General features: G+C 36.6%; 1 protein-coding gene across 9 annotated transcripts in view; it reads right to left on the reverse strand.

Annotated features, from left to right (window-relative positions):
* Positions 1–21,953, reverse strand: part of EPB41 (erythrocyte membrane protein band 4.1) — a 195,957-nt gene that overhangs the window by 35,252 nt on the left and 138,752 nt on the right. For 3 of the 9 annotated variants that reach the window (XM_060140815.1, XM_060140817.1, XM_060140816.1), the window contains one exon: positions 16,037–16,213. The exons of 1 other annotated variant lie outside the window; for it this stretch is intronic. In XM_060140815.1, the coding sequence (XP_059996798.1) occupies positions 16,037–16,213 (177 nt within the window). Of the gene's footprint in view, positions 1–12,764; positions 12,873–14,210; positions 14,262–16,036; positions 16,214–20,839; positions 20,903–21,893; positions 21,936–21,953 lie in introns of all 9 variants that reach the window. 5 more of the 9 variants (XM_060140813.1, XM_060140814.1, XM_060140810.1 and 2 more) reach the window with 4 other exon arrangements.

Raw genomic sequence — 21,953 nt, forward strand, 5'->3', positions numbered from 1 at the left:
TTAGCTGAATGAAGGTATTAACAATGATATGTACAGATAGCAGTTACATATATCTGCATAATAAACAGGGCTGTGTGGTGGTTGGGCAATGGTGGAACCCTGGGGAGAAAGCAAACTTTTATCAGAGCTGGTCAGTAAGCTTAATTACAGTGTCTTGTTATTTTTGTGCCTTCTCAGGTATTATAACATTACACTAAACACTGGAATAAGCCAGTCAACAATGTTACTGAGTCCACCATTAGCAGAATTAGACAGCTGACAGGACAATTTTAAAAGAAGGAAGAAAATACAGTGATATCAGTTACAAAGCTAACTTCTAATGAGAGTCTTGGAATCAATATATGTTTAATATTAGGTTTTCAGGAAAACCCTTTTTCTTCATATTCTACTCAGTATTTTCAAAGATCTATTTTTAGAATATCTGTGAAAATTTTATCATCATATATATATGCATGTTTAAACAGACATTATAGACAAATTAATAAATATGGGTTTTCTTACTTGCTGAAATTATACAAGACAAATTTTAAGAGAAGGGCAATTAACATGCTAAGGTGACATTTTATTTTATCAAAATGACTAAATTGAGAAGCAGGAAACACAAATGATGACTGCAAAAGAATTTTCTTAGTTTGGCCAGACCAAAATACAAATTCTCTCACTAAATTACAGAAATATCCTGTCTTAACCCACTTTACCAGTGCCATCTTAAATAGTCTCAAACATTCCCTTCCAAATCAGCAAGAGTTTCACTTTTACATAAATATACTTAGAGGCTCGAGCACAGAAAACCAAAAATACTTTCTTTGATGAAGAACAAATAATTATTAGAATTATAAAATGTCATTTGGTTTGATGACAAGGTGTTTTTGGTTTGTTTGCTTTTGGACACCAATCTAATTTTCCTCAGACCTGGTACTTGAGGTTTGATTTAATTAATGGGAATTTGAACTATTGATCTATTTAAATATCTCCAATAAATACATAAAGGAAACAACTATTTTCTTCTAAAAAATTCAATTCTTTTTATTGAATGATTTTTAAACCAGGAACCAGATTATCCCCAAGGCCAAACAAAAGCCCTGAGACTCTCTGTCTCAACAGTAGGAAAGACCTCATTTCTTACTCCCATCTTCTGGTTCCTACTGACTGAAAGATCCTATTTCAGGTTCTGGGACATTCTGTGAAACAACCTGAGGGATTTAAGGCAAGTTAAGGGCAGTCCAGTATTAATAAACCAGCTCATTAGTGGTTTGGGGATCTTAGAGCACCATTGTTAATACCTAGTTTTATAAGTCATTAGAGCCTCACAAATTCCAACCCTCTCCTTAATTCACTTTCTGTAACTCTCATCACATTTTCACTTGGGGACTAAGCGACTTAGGATATAGCTGTGTCATAACAGAATATCACTGGACTGAAACATGAAAGACCTGGATTTAGCTCCAGTTCTCTCACTTAAAAACTGCTTGTTCTTAAGTAGGTCCCTGAGCCACTCTGAGACTCAATTTTATCACATAAAGCAAGAACACCACTACCGGGGCTTCCCTGGTGGCGCAGTGGTTGAGTCTGCCTGCCAATGCAGAGGACGCGGGTTCGTGCCCCGGTCTGGGAGGATCCCACATGCCGCGGAGCGGCTGGGCCCGTGGGCCATGGCCGCTGAGCCTGCGCGTCCGGAGCCTGTGCTCCGGAAAAAAAAAAAAAAAAAAAAAAAAAAGGAACACCACTACCTACCTGATATGGTTACTGTGAGGGTTAACTGTCAGAGTGTTCAAACTGAGGTGCTAAGCAAATACTAGATATTATTTGTCATTATACTATATTTCTTAAAATATTACTTTTTGCAAAGAAACATGAACCAGAACCAGTCCTTATGGAAGTGTTTCTTGAGTATCCAAATTAGCCAACCCTATGGATTTAACTAAGGCTGGTCTTTCAGCTAAGCACGTTCTGAGCCAGGTTCTCACTATATTTTAGAGGACATCACCAGGTAGAACTTAGAAAAAAACTGTGATAGAAGATAAGAACTAAAATTGATACACTATGAGGATATTTAATTATTTTTGAGCCAAGATTCTCATGAATAACACTGGATAGGCCATTTTTAATAGTTTTGAGAACATTTCTGATTAGTCACAAAATTTACAATCATTTTAAAGCTTAATAGATTTATTGCTGTTTCTAAGCCCAAAGCATATCTTTTTATGCTACGACCCACAGATTCTGCTTCCAGAAATTCCTAAATTTTCTGTAAAAAGAGACTCTGAGATTTAGCATACTATCTCTATAGTCACTTTACCCAATGGAACCCTAAATCCACCACATCTATTAAACTACCATTGGTTTTCACATTCTCTTCATTCTATTTTGCCATTCAATCAAGTAAACTGAGAGTTAGGACTAACCTTGGAAATACTGCTTAACGGTATGATCAACTCTGTAATGTCACCATCATCTTTGCAATGACTCTGTGGCCTATTGAAATGCAAATACTTCAGGGAAGGTTAATACATTAAACTTTTATCAGCGTTCCTGTATGTCAGGAAAAATGGGGGTTTGGGGATTCATTAAGCTTATATAATTAAAAAAAATAAGTTTTGATAAGAAAAAAGGAGTGAGCAGAAGGTGGCAGTGGGATTAAGGGGGAGGGGTGTGCACAGACACACATACACCCACAGAGCACATTACCCTTGCTTTGCAAACCCCGTAAGAAATGCTTTGTACTGCAAATGCCCACAGAACCAGCAGGAATCGAGGTTATCTTGCTAAGCACAGAAGGAAGATACCCAGCAGAAGAGTCCAGCTCCTGGTTCTTAACTAAAGTAAACGATAAATATTACAGTCACTTAAATTATCAAGATGTATTTAAATAATACCCCCAAATGGTCTGCAACATGCAAACTAAAAAATGTAGTAGACTCCAATCCTGATAAGATCAGTTAATTGCGAGTGCTTTGTTTCCACATACTTCTCTCTAACAAAACATGGCAAGTTTATGTCTCAGCAAAGAATGGCTTTAAGTGCCTTGGGAAAAAGCTCTAAAAAGCGAAACACATGTCTTTATACATTTACTATATTATCGATATTTGTAATCTTATTCCTATTTTGAAAAATTAGTAATATCGGTGTTTCCCTTGGTTATAAAATAACGCTAGCCTGGTGATTTTTTTTTTAATTTGTTAAGTTGAAACAAATGCTTTTAAAGGGGCACTTGCAATAAGAGATAAATCAGATGTGGTAATGGCTTCTTTTGTAAAAGCCATGTGTAAACAGCACATAAAGATGACAGGTCAAGCAGCAGCAGCCCATTCTTCAGCCGAAAAAGGAAACAAACGAAGAAAGGAGAACAAAAATTACCAAAAAGAAAAACATCCCCTGGCCTCTCCACCCCCAAAACCTTCATAAATAATAGTTTTGATACACTTTCGGTGGAAAACTCACGTCAACTGGCAGTTTAGAAAAGGACATTAGAATCACAAATGCTCAAGATGGGGATAAACTAACAACAGAGTAACCACGTGGCTAGCAAAAGACGATTTTAAAATTCTATCTTTCCTCTCTAGTGTGTCATTCTTAATCATGCAATACATTTCTCTTCAGCCTAAATTTTCTCTCTTGGCTATATCTTCCCCTACATTTTTTTTTTTTTTTTTTAATAAAGTTGCTATGCTACTGGTCCCTCCCTGGCTAGAAGTACATCCTTATAGTGCTCACTAGCTTCTCCACAAAACTTGAGTCATTTTCATTGTCCATTGCTATTCTCTGGCATATAAAAATTACATCTGGATAAAGGAGCTTACTTAGGAAGACACTGGCCGTTATTAAATTACGGTTGGTAAAATTGCCTATTGTACGAAAATCAAAATCATTCTATAATGCAGCCTTTTACAAATGCCAGCAAATGGAATTTGGCAATGACAATTATCCTTCAAACATAGTTTTCATCATTTCCTAAATAGTGCTGTTATTAGATTATCCCCAGAATAGGTGAATGTAAAAGCAAACAGCTGTAAAATCGGTGCCTGATGCAAAATTTTAACTATTAAATAATAGAAAATTTTGCCTAAACACTGCACTCACCAGCAAGGACTCCACAGATCAAATGAGTGTTCTCAAACCTGAATAGAGCTATAGAAATCAAAGTGATTGAGCATATATGAAAGGTTACACTAAACATGTCTAGGAGACCAGACGTGACCAGTCAAGTTTATTTCATTATACTAAGAAGGGTTGAGTTGAAGAGTTGAAGAGATGGAGATGGAAAGGAAGGGGCTATAACCAGCACAAAAACTCTGATCATTTAGTATGGAACACAATTTAATACACTTGGCAAGATTTCTCAGAAGTCCCAATTCCAAAAATGATTAAAGCCATAAGCACTTAAGGAAAATATTATATCCCAATTTGATATCTAGAAAATAGCACCTTGATTCCACAGAACTATATACAACAGAAAACGATGACTAGATATTAATTAGCAGTGTCTTCTCTTCCCCCAAAATCCTATAATAATGAAATGGTTTTCCATGTTAACATTTTCAATAAATTCCTAAAAGGAATGTGGCTTTGGAGAAACACTACAAAATTTTGTATTACTCAGACATGGCAACAAGGTACATACTTTGTGCTAGTAAACAGACCACTTCAAAATGTGGAGTGTTGGTTTTAAGTAATCACCTGGATGATACAACAGAATCTAGAACTGTGAGAGTAAGATAAGAGACAAGGTTCACCAAGGTGAAGTAAGAGATTAAGCAGTGGACCTTCTGTAAATTCCACATTATAGGAGCAGCTCTCCTCATGCCCACACATCCACACCCACTCCATCCTCACTCTTCAATATGATCAGAGAGGCATTAATAACTACTAATTTGTAGAGTGCTTCCTTTTAAAACAAAACAAAACAAAAAAAGACAAATTCAGCATATTAAAAATGCTTCTAACAGATGTGACAATTTGTGTTGTAGTGACTGGTTAAATGGGTTAGAAAAAAATTATTTTTAAAACTTCGTATAAATAAGTCAAATAGTTCCAAAGCTGGTTTAAAACATTAATATTCTCAGAAGTGAACGCATGTGAATAAGTTATCTCTGTTTTAGGACTGAGCATAAGACAATTACTGGGCCACACAAAAGAGTGAAAATATGGGAAAAACAAGAGAATTTTTCTAGAAAGACTGGCTGACAATACCTCTTGCTGATCTGCTGAAGCAGAGGTTCCTTCCCCCCCTTTTTTGGTAGTGGGTCTGTCTACGTGCAGCATTACTGACTCATTTCCTTAATGATTAGTAGCAACCAGAATCAGATTTGCAATAAGATTTATTCGTAATAATTTTACATATTAACAAAGCAAATAACATGAGAAAAATATCAAAGAAAGTGTTCCAAAAAGAGAAGTTCTTAGCAGATTTCTTTAGGCTTAAGTATCTTGCTCAACTGCTAATGGATAAACAACTTATTCAACCGTGAATCATAGCTAAAGGATCCTAGACCAGGGGGAAAGGAACATAGATTTAGGAATGTGTTAGAAAGCACCTCCCAAAGCTAATTACAGACCAAGGAACCCTCCAGAACACAACCAGTCAACTAGGGAGCAAAGACACCTCTGAAAGCATAGAACTTTATTTTATTCTGACTTCTTGGTAAATACTGCCCAAATCAGCCCTGAAGTAGGGAACTCCTCTCAGAGAAATCTTTATTTTGAAAGAGGAACCCTTCTAAAATGTTTCCCTTAGATGCCCAACCTTAAATTTATACACTATGGTGTACCAAAAATTTAGAGTGAAAATCTTCTTTACCATGTTCATTAGATATCTCTAAAACCCAGCTGAAGAGAAGGTGAATTTGGGAATTGTTTCTTTATTCCTTAGGGGGAGATAGAGGCAGACCCTTAAAAACCAAAAAGAACAAAAGGGTTAGCTGGATTTGTCGCTGAACATGTTAAGAGCACAGTTAACACAGAACAATTTGGAAACTGACAGAGGCAGGCATGTTGTGGTGGTAAAGATATTTTAGATTATTGTTCAGGTGTACCCTGGCTGCCAGATAAATAGGAATGAGTGCCTTGTCTTTTGTTTTCCATTTCTAATCATAAACAAGACCAAAACCACTTCAACACTGAATGAAGATGTTAAGATTTTGACTACAACTTTTCGAAACAGTACAAAGGCAGAAAATCTAACTGATCAGTTCTGTCTCTCTAGACCTATGTCGGGAGTCAGCAGCCTACAGCCAGCAGCCAAATCCAGCCCTTTCTTTGCTTCTGTACGGCTATGAGCTAAGAATGGTTTTACATTTTTAAATGGTTGGGAAAGAAATAGAAAAATATTTAGTGACACATACAAATTATATGAAACTCAGATTTCAGTGTCCACAAATAAAGTTTGACTGGAACATATTCATGTTTCTTTATTTATCGTCAATGCTGCTTTCACTCTACAATGGCAACGTGGAGTACTTTTGACAGAGACTATATGGACTGCAAAGCCTAAAATATTTATTATCTGGTCCTTTACAGAAAAAGTTTGTCAACCCCTGGTCTGACATACAAAACTCTTGATACCACAAGAGTTTGATGTATTTGGTGTTTTTATATCATATAAAACACAAGACAAATGTATCAAACTGCTCTCTGAAATGTATTTTAGATAAACGCAAAATGTCAAATAACAGGTTCTCTTCATGATATCACACTCCCAAGATGTATTTACACATATAAACAAGTACCCTGGTCTCGATAATACATTCTATAGTGAAAATAGTTGATTATTACTGTGGTAAATGGATAAGAGCTTTTAACTGAATCAAATTACAAGACATTAACAAGAGAGACTGACACCTATCATAGACGTATATGTAGATTCTTTGAATAAACCAAGGACCATACTACAGGATTAATAGGAGAGACAGTGGCTTCCAGGCCATATATGGGTTTTTTGGGCTACCTGCACGTACTGATTGGGCACGGGGTGATTACTTTGGCACAAACTTGTGTCCTAATACAAGAGATTCTAAGTGAAAAGTTAGACTTTATCTGTTACCATGTTACTAATTATTTAATTCCATTTAACAAATATTAATTATTCATTATATATCTGAGATACAAAGGTGTCTCTGGCAAACAAAGATAGATAAAACAAGGCTTCACACCTCAGAACCTCACAGTTTTGAGGAGACAGGCAAAACTAAAAGACATGGATTAACATTTCAAATTTTTAATATCACTTTTTCTAGTGGGGCTCTAAGTCAAAACAGAATGTTAAACAGAAAGTAAGGTTCCATCACTGTATCATATCAAAGTGGTATAAATCAAATCATGTGAGGGCTATTATAGAGGATGTAAAGGTTAGCCAGGCTGTCAGAGAAGGCAAGCAAACTTAGAATGCAGGCTCTGGTGGTATGCTGCTTCAGGATATAATGGCAATACAATCTTGTCAACAGATTCTGCGCTACAAGAAGTTTCCAAAGCTACAAAACTATCCCACCCCCTCCCCCCCAACTCCTTTATCTGAAAAACAAACAAAAAACCCCAAGTGCCTGTGTGATCTATGAAGAAGCTAGGATTTCCAGGAATTCCAAAATGTTCTTTTAGAGAGGGCAAGTCATTGGGAAGGGACATAAAACTGAATAAACCATAGGGAAGCAACCAATGGGCAACGGAGCCAGAAAGAAAAAGAGCTGATAAAACAAGAAAAGCTAGAAAAAGAAAGGAAGAAAGCAGAAGGATAACATGCTAGGAGGAAGACTGGGACAGAACTGGATATCAGATGGTAAGTTATCTGAGGGCAAGAACTGTGACTAATTGCAATGTGAGAGTTACTTTTAACTATGGTGAAGACCTTATAATGTGGAGGATAGAAAATTCTTCAGAATGCCTCCATTTAGAACCAAGAAGTGAAAGCTACAGGGAAACAGACTTTGACTTAATACATGAATGATTAATATCTAAAAATTTGGGATGTCGAAAGACATAATGTGCTATATCTTGGGAGATGTTTAATCACAGGCTGGGAGACCACTTGGTCTCTGAATCTCTAAATGATACTGTACAGAAGAATCAAGCATTGGAGGGGAGAGGAGTTGGATTGGGGGCCTATCCAATCCTAAAATTCTGATAATGCTGCTTCTTTGAAACCCATCCCTGCAATACATTGATTGCCCTAGAGGGCAATGAATAAAGAATGGATAGAGTAACCATGTTTTTCCTTTAATTCTTATTCTTTGTGTTTTGTTGAGATAGGATTCTATACATATGGAGACTCTTCTTTAAAGAGACAGAATTAAACTGCATCCTTTATTGATGTGGGGGACCTGAAAAGATAGTTGGGACTCTATGCCTTCCCACCTCCTTTAATCTTTAAGATTAGATTTATTCTGTTATTTACCCCAAACAGGATTTTGACTATGATAAAGGGGAGGGCTACCCTCTAGGATATCAATCACAAAAGATTAGAAAAGCATTCCTAACATAGATGTTTCCTCAACAATCTGTCATCTGTACATTTGGTTAGGCTACTATTAAAGTTATTTAGCTTTCAGCCTTTATTTCTGATCTGTGGGAGTAATAAACTACTCTACTTTCTCTTCTCTTTATTTTTCAAGTTCTAGTATGAAAGGAATTTCGTTTACAACATGAAATACTCCATGAATTTGTAATCGCTGATCACAGCTCCCCCTCTTCCTGTTCCAGCCTAACTTTATATGGCTTTCTTACTTTAACAACAACTTCTTAACCGTTTCAGGTGTCCATTCCTAAGGTCCACACCAACATGTTTCTTTTTGCATCATGTTCTGATGCAGTAAAAAGGAGATCCAAGGGCATGAGGGATAACAGCAGCAGAAGTGAGCCAAGCTTACTGATACTATTCCCAACAGTGTAGAGGAGGCAGACTGAGTTATCCCACAGATAAGAATAAGGAGTTGTCTCCATTTCTACTACCAAAATTACAAGTAACAGGGCTCATTTGAGTGCAGTGAAAAAAAGCAAAACTTCTATGTATAATAGAAACAATATAATAGTCTTCCGCAATGTGATAGAGAATGCTGTAAAAAAGTTTGGGATTTTATAATTTCTATGAAGATGAACAGAAGAGAAGGAAACTTGGTAGAAAAGTTCTATATATCTTTACTATGCTCAATACTCTTGGCAAGAAAAAAGCAACATTGAGAAAGTGTCTCATATTATCTTTGAATTTTCTGTCTTCCTTTTGTAAATACATGATCACTAGGTAAAGCCTAAATATAAATTTTGATTGGTAATGCCTTCAAAAAATAACCAAACCTCTAATGCGTAGGATGTCTTATATGCTTTTCTATAGGAAATATTACAGTAGTGACTTTGGAATGTAGGAAGAAATGAATTGGCTTATATCCACAGAAATTTCAGAGTAAAACTTACAATAATATCTAATAGAAAGAAACGTACTAGGATCTAGGATGGCAACGAAATCTAGTCCACACATAATCACTAGTCTCATGTTAGTCAACAGAGTCAATATCTTCTCCCTTCAAAACTTTTACCAAAGATATAAACAAGTAGTAGAATTGACCCATGCAAACTGAATCTCCTTCATAATCCATGCATTAGCATAAGAATATGGCTAAAAGACAGGTCCAGAATATAGAGGCTGGATTTATCTTCAAGTATGGTCCACTCTAAAATACCATATGGGTAAGATGAATTGCTTAAGAGTACAAGGAATTTTTAACTTTAGTAGTTTTAAGTGTTTGGTCAAATATCAATACAGAGTAGATGGAAATCAACACAGCTATTTAATTGCTTACTTTTATTTTTAAAGATCCAGGAAGTTAATGTGTTTGTTTTTTTAATTTCCAGTCCCCAAAAGATCAAGAATTTAATGACAACCAGAGCTTCTGGTTACTGGAACATGTTACAGATTCATTCTAATGAGGTAGGTTTGTCTCTACCTTACTAGGTGGAAATCTGGGCACCAAGTAGTTAAGTGAACTTCTCAGAGTCACCCTAGAAATGACTAATAGCAAAACCAAGGCAAAACCCCCAGACTTTTTACTGGTCTGTGTTGCTACCTTTAGTCCAAACTGTTTTTCACTCATCAACCTGCTGTTAAGAAGCTGAACCAGGGTAAAACCAACACACAGTTATTTGGATCTGTCTCTGGTACCAAGAATGAAATGAGTTGTGAGAGGGAAACCAAGACTATTTACAGCTTTATGTTATACATATTGGCAGCAGTGAAAAATATTTTTCCTCTGATAACTGTGACGGGCATATCTTTTGAGCCTGCATTGGCCAGCTTATTAGTCCAATACGAAGTACCAGCCCTTCCCCTCTCAACCATTCTCACCCTATTAACAGAAGAAAGGGCCTCTCCTTTGATCATCAGTAAGGACCTCTGAGGGCTCCTGCTGCACTTCAGAAAACCGAAAAGTATTCTTGGCTTACGGTAGACTTTTAATGGACTTGAAATAACTCCAATACAAAGAGAAACAAAACTCAAGGGGACGTTTACAATAATAATTAATAAAATGCTATGTACATGGATGAAAACTGGAACTATAATCTGAAACAGTTACAAAAGTATCAACAAAATCCTAAGATTATTTCCTTTTTAGTTTCTTGAAAAAAAATCAGAAGAATCTAACCAATGCCATAGTTCTGTTATTTCATAAGGAAAGCTCTCATATCTCTATTTCACAGATAAAGGGGAGTACTGAGGTTGATCACTTTCTGTGTTAAAGAATGGTTCTGCAGGGCTTCCCTGGTGGCGCAGTGGTTGGGAGTCCACCTACCGATGCAGGGGACGTGGGTTCAGTGCCCCGGTCCAGGAGGATCCCATGTGCCGCGGAGCGGCTGCGCCCGTGGCCCACGGCCGCTGAGCCTGTGCGTCCGCAGCCTGTGCTCCGCGACGGGAGAGGCCACAGCAGTGAGAGGCCCGCGTACCGCAAAAAACAAAACAAAAACAAACAAACAAAAAGAATGGTTCTGCAATATTTCAGGTTAATTTGAGGTCTCTTTTTTCTTATTATGAGTGCATCAATAAATATGCTTAATTACAAAATATTTCTTATAAACAGACATAGCCTGTTACATGAAAGATATACAAGATTTTAAATTTTAACCTGCTTCTCACTTCTTTCCCATCTTTTTGGATAGCCTATAATAACAGAGTAGCAGTTTTCAGGAAATACCACAGAATTATTTCTACATGTCTCCAGAGAAGATAGAATAATAATAGTGGGTGTGGAAGGACAAAAGATTCTTGGCTTTAGGGTTCTCTTTTTTTGCTCTAAGACACCGTCATCTTAAAAACAAAAAGTCTTGTTTAGAAGTTACATCAGCTGGAAGTGTTGAGAAGTAAAGTGCAATAATCTCAATTTGATAACTCTATGAACTCAGATTTCAAAACAAATATTTGAGACAACATTAACCAAATCATCCATATTGGTACATTCAAGCGCCATAGAAAGCAAGCTACGTGCAAGATTTCATTAATACTGAGGGGAAAAAAAAAACAGGTTAGGTATCCGAGTTGTGTTGTGAAGAGAGAGCACACGCATATTTACTTCAGGTAAGCCTTAAAAATCAACATGCAAACAGAGGACACATACTTGTCACGACAGAACCTTAGCTCACAAGGCCATCAATGAAAAACAATTGATTTCAACACACATGTAAGAATAAACAAGTCCAAAGTCTATCAGAAAAACAAAATATATCGATATCTATTTTAAGCTTATCATAATGGCTAAATATTGCTTCTAGCAATATAATTACTTAACTCATAAAGAAGTAACACAGTATTTTAATTCAGAGAAGGGTATGTTTATGTACAGACCTTAAAGAAATTTGTTATTCCAGGACTTTTAAAGATGGGCAGAGTAGTCTGGAAAATTCAGCCCTGGCTGGAGGCTAAAGGGCACCAGCACCATTTTCCTTAAACCATCAACATTATACTTGAGAAAAATGCATTTAACCTTTGCAGATCTCTTCTATACACCAGGCAGGATAAAGTTGTTTGTCCCTGTACGTCTCAGAAATACACATAAGAAGGCCACAGAAGTCAAAAGCCCTTTTCCACAAAAGGCCTTTGTATATATTGGTTTGATATATCAAGAAAAGGAGTGGTTACAGATTCACAGATTAAAATGTATCATTTTAAGGCTTTTGAAAGGTTAGCAACTTGAATTTTTTTCTTAAACTACAGAGCCCATGCCCCACAAATAGCTATCGAAGATTAGGAAAATATTCCATCAAATGTTTCTACAGGATATCCTGCTTTCTGTGAAACACTGGAGAGGAGTACATAGCAACAGTGAACAATAAGAACATGCAGGATAAAAGAGTTAAAGCTTTTGGGGAAAGTACCAACCTGCCATATGCGTAAATCAGATTTGCCTAAACTTGTTAAACTTTGGTGAGGAAAACTGGCTTGAGCAATGCATTGCTACTCTTTTGCACCCCATGATATATATTCTACAAAGAGTAACATTTTATTGACAGAAAAATGATCACAGGCTCTCCCCTAGGACAGTGAACTATCAAGATCAGAGAGCATCACACAGGAGATAACACAGTAGAAGCGAACAACAAAGTTCAATGGTTTTAGTCTTGACATTTCAGATGAGCACCCTGTTTTCCGATCACAGAAAGACCAACCACCAGACAGCCAATGCAAGAACCACGAGAAAAGACATCACAAAAGGAATACGAGGAGATGAAAAAGTACTAGAGTAGAGGTGGCACTTTTTGAGAAACTTGTGATCCTCAGGGATTGGAATAGAAACCTTGGGAAGAATTTCTTCATTTTCTTGCTGGGGCAAGGCGCTTTCAGTAGATCTCTCTTGCCTCTTAATTTTCTCTTCATCCTGCACTAACAGAGCACGTTCCTGTGTCTGCTTTCACGGTAGAAGATCAAGAAAGACAGAGAAAGATGAACAAAATGACAGATGGAAAATGCTCAAAAATGATACTTGGGGATGTGCAAAGGATTTGGGAAGATCTTTTGGACACTGTATTTTACTTTACTTTGGCAATTATACTGGCAAAGTTTCTATAACACAGTAGGGTACTCAATAGGTAATTGAATGAATGAATGAAGAGTAGAAGTCCTCAAAGTTCAAGGAATCACTGGACTTCCTTAGTTATAGTATTTATTCCTCCTTTAAGGATATTCACACAAATTTTCGGTCATTTTTCATTGCTTTGGTGCTGCCAATTTTCCTTAGATCAATTGGGCAAAGCCAATAATGAAGCATTCTTCTTGCCATCAGAAAAGTTACTTTTACTACAAATAGAATGGCAGAATATAAAATGTTATCCTCATATCTCTTCATATGGACTTAGAAAACTGCAAGAGTTCATTCAGTATGGCAATTAGCTTTTGCTCAAGGGAATAAAAATCCTACCTATACATTTCTAAGACTGCAAAAGAAAAATGAAAGTATAAAAGTTTATATGAGCCTCCAAGGTCTATCAGAAAAAAAAACCCAAAAACCATAAACCAAACTCCCACAAATCTCAACAATTACAAACTCCCTCCCCCCTTCAGAATCATGATTTAAAATAATAATAACGACCATCATGAAGGTTTATACAACACATTAAGCAAATGGTTTTGATACTTTTAAGGAAAATTATTTTTTTCCAATTGTCCAATTGAGAAATTTTTCTCCCCTGGCAATTTCTGTACTCTGCCATCCAGTCAAGACAGATGTTTTCTATGAAAGGAAAAACTTGGCTCTAAGTTCTCTTAGTTGAGCCAGCCTTCTCTGATCTGTTTGGAAGTTCAACACTGGTTCTTTGCACACCCCTAAGTGATACGTATCAGGGAGAAAGTAGCTGGGGGACTGGTCAGCAAAAAAAGGAAAAAAAGGAAAAGAAAGGATGCAAAATTATAATGATTTTTAAAAGAAAATAAGGGGGAGAAGAAAGACAACATAAAAAGAATAGGGTACAATTAAATTCGTTTTTCTCTCCGAATACATATTTATATCTTCATGCAGCTTTTCAACCAGCCATGCGCCGAAATAAGCAAATTGAAAGCTGCAAAATGCAGCAGCGAAAATGTTATGTGTTAGGTCAAAAGGCGGTGAGTGTGAATTTACCAGTATAGCCAAAAGAAAAAAAAAATCACTGAGCAGCTGCTGTTCAGTTCTGGGGGAATTATCTGCTTAGTGCCATGACAAGAGCAAATTCTGATTGAGAAGCACAAGTCATAACAGCAGCATTACCTCTGGCCCACCAACCTTTCTTTCCGAGGGAAGGACAGAGGTTTTCTTCACCTGGTCATACACAAATTATATAAAATTCAGTTGCCTTGCAATGTAACAACAATGCTGTCAAAGGTGGAAGAGGTATCCCCAAAGAACAAAAATATTGTCCTAATTATTAAAGAAAAAGTAAGATATGCCAGGAAGTAGAATTATCCTATATAAAAGGTTATCACAATATAGTTCTTACTTATTGCATTATTCATTTAGAGGGATAGTATCATAACCCTAGAGCTAAAGTACTCCCTATTGATCTAATTTAATTTATAAAAGTCATTTCTTTAAAGTCCACAGAATGAAACAGCCATTCCCAAAACTAGCCCTAAGATGGTTTCTGAAGGGTTTCTATTAAGACACAAAATATTTTCTGGAAATGGAGACTGGTTCAAATTTACCAAACCTCATCCAAGAGGGTACTAAGTTACTTCTCCAAAGTAGCTGAGTATCTTTTATTACTTGCACAGAATCAAAAAGAAAACTTCTAGAAAATATGCAGTTATGGTTTGTAGATAGGGTTAGCCAGGCGTGGCAGCAACAAGTGCTTTATCAGGGAGCCATAGACTTACAGAAAGCAGTCACTGACTCAGTTCAGGGTATATGCTCCAGATTTGGGATACAGAACTAATGTCCACTTAGACCAGAGAGTGGAGGCTGAGAGGACAGTGAATAAGAACAACTGCATCCTATCAACCCTGGTAACTCTCTCTCCCTGCCCATCATTCAGGAATTCTCCAGCCTTCTTGGTGAAGCTGGTTCAACTCTATTTGGAGAACTGTTAGCCAATTTTAATCACATTTTGAAAAATATAAAATGTATCCTTTGTGAACCAACTTTTATTATCTTCTCCAGTTCCAGAAACTAACAGTAAGTTGGATAGTTTACCATGAACTCTGAATATAAAAACAAATTTTAAAAAAATTATTAAGGCATCACTTTACCTTTATTAACTAGAATTGCTATTGTTTTGGGAGGAAACAAGCATATAATTTTAAAATCATTACACTCCCTCACTGAGTCACTGTGACTAGTTATATACATACTTAACCTGTATAGGGTAAAGGTTAAGTAAAGAATTTTTGAATATGTGCTCAAGGTAACTTTTAAGATATTCTCATTACACAGATTCAGGTGTAGGATCTCTAAAATGGGTAATGACAACAATTATAGAAAACGAACAGCCTCTAAAAGGTATCTCTTCCTCTAATTGTGACTATCTTATAAAACAGTGTATTAAAAGCTTGATGTTACTCATAAAGATAAAATAAATCATCAATAGTTCTTCTAAGACTGAAATACAATCATTAATACTTGGTATTCTGCATTCTCTGGCTGAGGTCTCCTTGGTTTATTATATAATTGTGGTCAACCATTCCAGACATTTCTAAGTTGTGCAAACGTTCAAAGTTTTTTAAAAATGCCTATCCCTTTCCAAATTTTGACCTTACTAAATTTAGTAAACTCTCTGGTCCCTGAAGTCACAGTTTGAACATAAAGTTCCACTGGCTTATGGTCAATTTGTAAACATACACTAGGCAGAAGCATGCAGCTGCAGAGACAGTTCTCAGGGCCCAGTCATCGACTGGTAGCTCCAAATGGCCCCCATAATTGGACTGAGTAGTTTATATGACTTAAAACAAGTGTTTGATGATGAATGCTTTAAAGCTGGAATGAATTGGTAAGACACCAAAGCTAAATTTCAGCTCTAAACTTTCAGATACAGATTATCAATATACAAAAGCATTTATCTCACTCATTCTCACAACTGGTCACATGGACAAAGTACTCACTCCTTCTCCTGTAGGGATCTGCCCATTGATGTTAAGTGTTCGAAAGGGAGAGTGAGTGGATAAGCGTTTATCCCATTCACTAGGCTGTGGTTCTGGTACAGATTCCATGAAGTTCTTTTTCAGCTCACTGATGCTGGCATGATGTTTTTTGATCTCTTCTTGACTTTTGTCTAAATCCTATAGTTGAAAGGACAAGATGCAAAACAATAAATATTCAGGGAAAAAAACAACACCAAGGGGAGCCCATCATAGACTATGGGCACTGGTAGAAAATACACCACATCCAGGATAGATGTTGTTAATCCATAAATTACATTCAAATTGTAAATATACAATATGGTATATTTGCTTTTTTTTTTTTAACACAGTGCTTTTCTTGGAAGCAGTGAAGCATCGTAACCCTATAGCTCTTAGCAGTTATATAACCTATAAAGAGTTCATTTTACAACTCTTCTTCCCATTACGACACAGCACTAGATCTCCAACTCCTCATCCCAAGCAGGTAATCCCACAACTCAATTAGCCTCAGCTTGATAGGAACTGATTTAGGCTCAGCTCAGGCAGGATGGAGATAGCAATAATGAAGGAGAAACTGTTAAACGAAGGACATGGTGAAAGATTCAACTCCCATCATGGGTTGCCTTGCCTTGGTGAGTTGCAACTGTACAGTATCCCTCTATTTCTACCTGGAGATAGTTTTGTTTTCTTACCACTAGGTGACTGTTGCTGGGTTTTGGTAAACAGGAATAGCCCTTTCTCGATACAAAAATTTATTACTGAAATTCCTGGCTCAAGCCTCCAGAGCAAGTGGTTACTATCTCTGAATAATTACTCAGGGGTATATAATATAATGGATTTTTTTTTCTTTGTCAATACTATCCACACACACTAAAAGCCTTATGTTTTGCAGCTTCTGACAGCTTCACTTCATCCCTCAGTACCATTCAAACTAGGGACCATCTTCCAGTAACCGTCAATGGATGGGAAGTGATTTAATAAGAACTTGTCAAATACCTTATATGTCTCCCTGACGACTTAAAATAACTAAACTGTTCCAGCAGATGTGACTACTGGACAACTAGGGGGAAACTCTCACAGGCGATATTCCAGGGAGAAATGATCAAAACTAGGCTAATAAAGCTGTAAATAATATGAGAAATAACATTCAAGTTTATGTAACAGGAGGCGTAAACCAACTTTCAAGAGACTTGGCCAGAAATAATCTGGGAAATACAACGTGAAGACAAAAACTCAAATGTTCTTTGTCCAACATATTTCTTCAAAAAAACCCTCAAAAGATCTATGCTTGAAATCAAAACATGTGGGAGCCTGTCACTTGATGACTGCTAAAAATTCTGTGTTTATTATATATCAAGGCAGCTCTGTATCCAAGAAAAGCATAATACTAAATATATCTCCTAATATGCTGTATGAATTTGGGGATTAGACTTTTTTTTTTTGGCTCCGTGGGAAACAGCCTCATTTGGCGTTGAGGGTTGGGGGGAGGAATTCATTTAAATAAAAAATTGTTTTAAAAGTTTTTCCTGGGGCAATATAGGCTGCAATTAAGTAAATTTTTTTCAAAAGCAATGTCAAAGAGAAAACAGTATAGGAAAAAGAATCAGTGAGGCATATGACACAATTTTGATTCTGGAGATATTCATTCAGAAAATTCATTTAATAGTCTATTCTTTTTATTTTTGCAAGACTGAATGATGTTTCTGTGCTTTTAGATCAGTCAGAGAGAAAACTAACCCAAAAAGGGCAATCCTGCAGCTCCCCCATAAGAGTACCTCTGGCCTGCTGGGATGAAATGTGAGTATAGCTCAAGAATATGGGCTTCACCATGGGGAAACAACAGTTTGCACTTTTGTTCTAGCTGAAAGCAAGAAAAGCATGTTTACTAGCTAAAGAAAAGCAGGAACAAGGTCAGTCAAAGACTCAGTAGTAGGCTGAACAACTGAGACCCATCAGGCATGGAAGGCTCTGTGACCTAGCTCCTGACAAAATCAAATCTGCTTGGGCCAAGAACTACACGTATTTGGGAGGGTTAAAGGTGAGAATGGAGAAAAAAAAAAAAATGATTGGGCTTCCCTGGTGGCGCAGTGGTTGAGAGTCCGCCTGCTGATGCAGGGACACGGGTTCGTGCCCCAGTCCGGGAAGATCCCACATGCCGCGGAGCGGCTGGTCTCGTGAGCCATGGCCGCTGAGCCTGCGCGTCCGGAGCCTGTGCTCCGCAACGGGAGAGGCCACAACAGTGAGAGGCCCGCGTACCACAAAAAAAAAAGAAAAAAAAAATGATCAAGAGAGGCTATGATAAAACCATAACTCTCTGGGTTATTAGCCTCTTACTATAAAAGAGTGGTGATTTGTTACTTGTCCTGCCTAGCTTTTGATTGGCTTGGAACCTGAGAAAATAAATGTTCCAATAAAATCAGCAGCTTCTGAGGGAGGTTTCTCCATCCTTCTTAGCTGGCTCTGTTGGAAACCTGTGGGGGCACAGAGTTAAATTAAGATCTCAAAGGGACCTGCTCCAAATAGAATTTGTCACAGAAACTTGCAACAGGTTCTCACTGGGAGATGGAGGAGGAAACAGTAGATCTAAAAATGAACTCGACCTTATTTGTGCCAGAACAAAGCATTAGTGGGGGTGGGGTAGCAGTAGGGGGAGGAGGGAATGCTTAAAAAAATCTGCTAGAGTGACAGATAACGAGAGAACTTCCCTAAGCGGGGGAAAAAAACTTTTACAATACTGGAGAATGATGGTTAGCCAAACTACTTGGGCTGTTTTCAGATTAGACACTTTCTGATGCCTATCATCCTATAATTTTAGCAGCAATCAAACCAAACATTTAATTAAGTAGAAAATATTCTCAAAAGATAGTTAGTAGTTTTAATTTTCAAACACACACTTATTTAGAAATCCCCTCTCATGGCTGTCAATGAAATACTGGGAAAAATGTATCACACACAAGGACTTTGTGAGTCTCAGAAGCCATAACACACCTCATTGAACAAAGGACAAATATATGATTGGTACTGCAGGTTCCAGTTAAGAGGCAGAATTACAGATGGACAAGTCAAGAAATAGGCATGTTTGGAATTGGGAGATGTTACATTGCTGAGTATAAGGAGATCAACTGATATCTGTTATTCTCCCTAATCTCAGAAGTGGAACCATTCAGGTCTAGTTTCAGCTATGCGCTAAAGCAAAGAGATTTGGTTACCAAGTTTGAAATATCCTAGGGTCCAGCCTAAGAAAACTTCATGTTACATGAGGTAAACATATATAAAACACTTGGTATTGTGCCTACCACACAGTACATGATTAATGAAAACTGGCCATAATTTTTATTTTTATCAAAGTATCTTATACCTAGCAGGCGCTCAAAATATATGTATTGACAAAGAATAGATGACGTTAAGTAATTACTGGATGCTATTAGAGTTCTATCTAAAAAAGTTGCTTCAAACATCTACTTTAATAATATTTACCATTACATATGTCCATCTTTCAGGTCTCAGCTTAAGTGTTACCTCTTCATAGACAACTTCCCTGTCCATCTTATTTAGAGCAGGTCCTTTTTATTAGCACAGCATACTATTTCCCCTTCATAGCTTTTATAATAACTTGTAATCATTTTATCAGTATTTGCTTACTTATTTATTGTTTCTCTCTTCCATTTGTCCCTACATTGGATGCTTCCTGAAGGCAAGAACGATTTATCATCTTCCTATATAGTTACATTTCCTTTATACTTGAGTTAAATCTCTGATGTCAGAATTTATACCCATTTCTTTTGGTTCTGTCTTGAGTGGAGTTGTAAGATAATTAGATCATTAGCTTCCAGGTAAGAGTTTCTGAAGTGTAAACATGGCCTGTTTCTGTACAGAATAACTCCAATTTCCTTAATTTTTCCTCATAGAGTTCCTCTAATCTTCTAGTTAGTTTTTTCCTTATCCCGTGTGGAGCCTGACACTAGATAAAGTATACTAATATAGGCTTGGTGAAAATCTGACCGATATTAAATACAATGGGAAAATGACCTTACAATTCCTACAGCACATAGTATGTTGCTATTTCCGAATGGGAAAAAAAAAAAGTGTAATTTAATAGAGTTAGATGGACCCTAACACAAATCCTAGCTTTACTGATTTACCAGCTCTATAACCACAAGGAAATTACTTAATTTCTCTTAGCCTCAATTTTCTCTTTAAAATAAAAATCCCATACCCATAGGCTTGTTTTATAATTAAACTATCTAATATCATACTAACTAGTCATTAAATGCTAGCCTCCCTTCTTTCCTTCCTGTATCTTACTTTTTTTTCCCCCTGATTATTCTTCTGTCATTTTTTTGGTATCCTCAAAAAGTTAAGTCCATTTTGAATTGTGATCATTTCTCCTATTTTTCCACATTCTCCTGATTCAGAAGATGAAAAAATTGTATAAATTTGATGCTTGAAACATACAGGAGTTTATACTCTTGGGCAATTCAAGGAACTTTTAAACAGTGATGTAGTTCTTTCTAAAAGTGGGTATAACAATGGAACCATGGGATGCTGAGGTAGTCCCAATCATATATTTTTTAGATAAGTATGAGAGATGGAAACTAAAGAGTCAGAAGTAGAGATGGTTGCATATCTTCATGTTTACCAACATGCAAAAGCATTTTAAACCTAAAATTCTCTCATGCAATGGCATGCAAAACCAAACGCAGCATAGAAAGAAGAAAGGGAATCAGCAAAGAATGCAGAAGGTTACAGGCAACCAACTGAAATAAGCTTCAAGTTCATACAAACCTCCAACATTAAATTGCTATGTCTGATATAAATGTTTTCACCATCTAGTCTCTCTCTCTTTTTCTGTGAAAATGAAAGAGGGAAAAACAGAAAAGCATAAAAAATTAAAATGTTGTTCTTGCGCGAAAAAACTGCAAATTGGCAAACCAAAAAAATATTAAAAATTAAATGTCCATAGCGCAGCATATGCCAACATGAAATGGTCACAGAACCACAAGGACACACAGAGGACATGATTACCACTAGAAAATGGATGACATTGTTCATGAATGATGGAAGAATGTGACGATGTTATTTAAATAGACAGTGCTCCTGGCTTCATTGGCTTCTTACATAACAAGCTGCTTTACGTTCCTCTGTGAGCTGTTTGAGGGTTATCTTAAAATGCATGACTTTAAGAAGCCTTGACTCTCCGTGTTCCATGGAGTAGGGAAATGCTTTAAGACATTATTTAGCGTTTTGGACATATTTCAAACTTAGTAATACTGCAGGTACGTACGGCTCTAATATCTTCCATAAGAAAGATCTAAGGGCATTTTATACATGGTCAATCAATATTCTATTCAGTAAGAATTGATTCATCCTACTCTATGGTTGGGAAGAATGAGACACAGAACAGCCAAACCCATAATTATTAGCAATACTGGGAGTTGCTGCTATGATGGTTTCCATAATAAATATGCATAAAATACTGTCAACGATTCCAAGCATATGGTACCACTGTGAAATATTTCTTATAAAGTTTAAATATAAAGGATAGATTTGGCCTTCACTAATTATTTCATTCTGTTTAAAAAGATATTTTCCTACTGGAAAGTTTATTTTAATGAAATTTTTCAATATATAGTATAGGATTATAATTTCTTTGGTATACATATGTGTGTATGTATATGCATATATATACATAACATGTGTATATGTATACCTGCTATTAGAAAGTAATTTCGGATTAAGAGAAATCAATGAAAAGAATGGATCACTGTCTTTTTAATGCACTTTGAAAGTCAGCATGGGTGATGGTAAAGTGATTTTGTGAAAGTGAAAAATGGCTAACCTTCCTCATTCTTATCAGATCTTCATTTTTTTCTGCAAGCTTCTGTTTTGCCATTATTAA

This window comes from Lagenorhynchus albirostris, chromosome 2 (genome assembly GCF_949774975.1).
Source record: "Lagenorhynchus albirostris chromosome 2, mLagAlb1.1, whole genome shotgun sequence".
NCBI lineage: Eukaryota > Metazoa > Chordata > Mammalia > Artiodactyla > Delphinidae > Lagenorhynchus > Lagenorhynchus albirostris.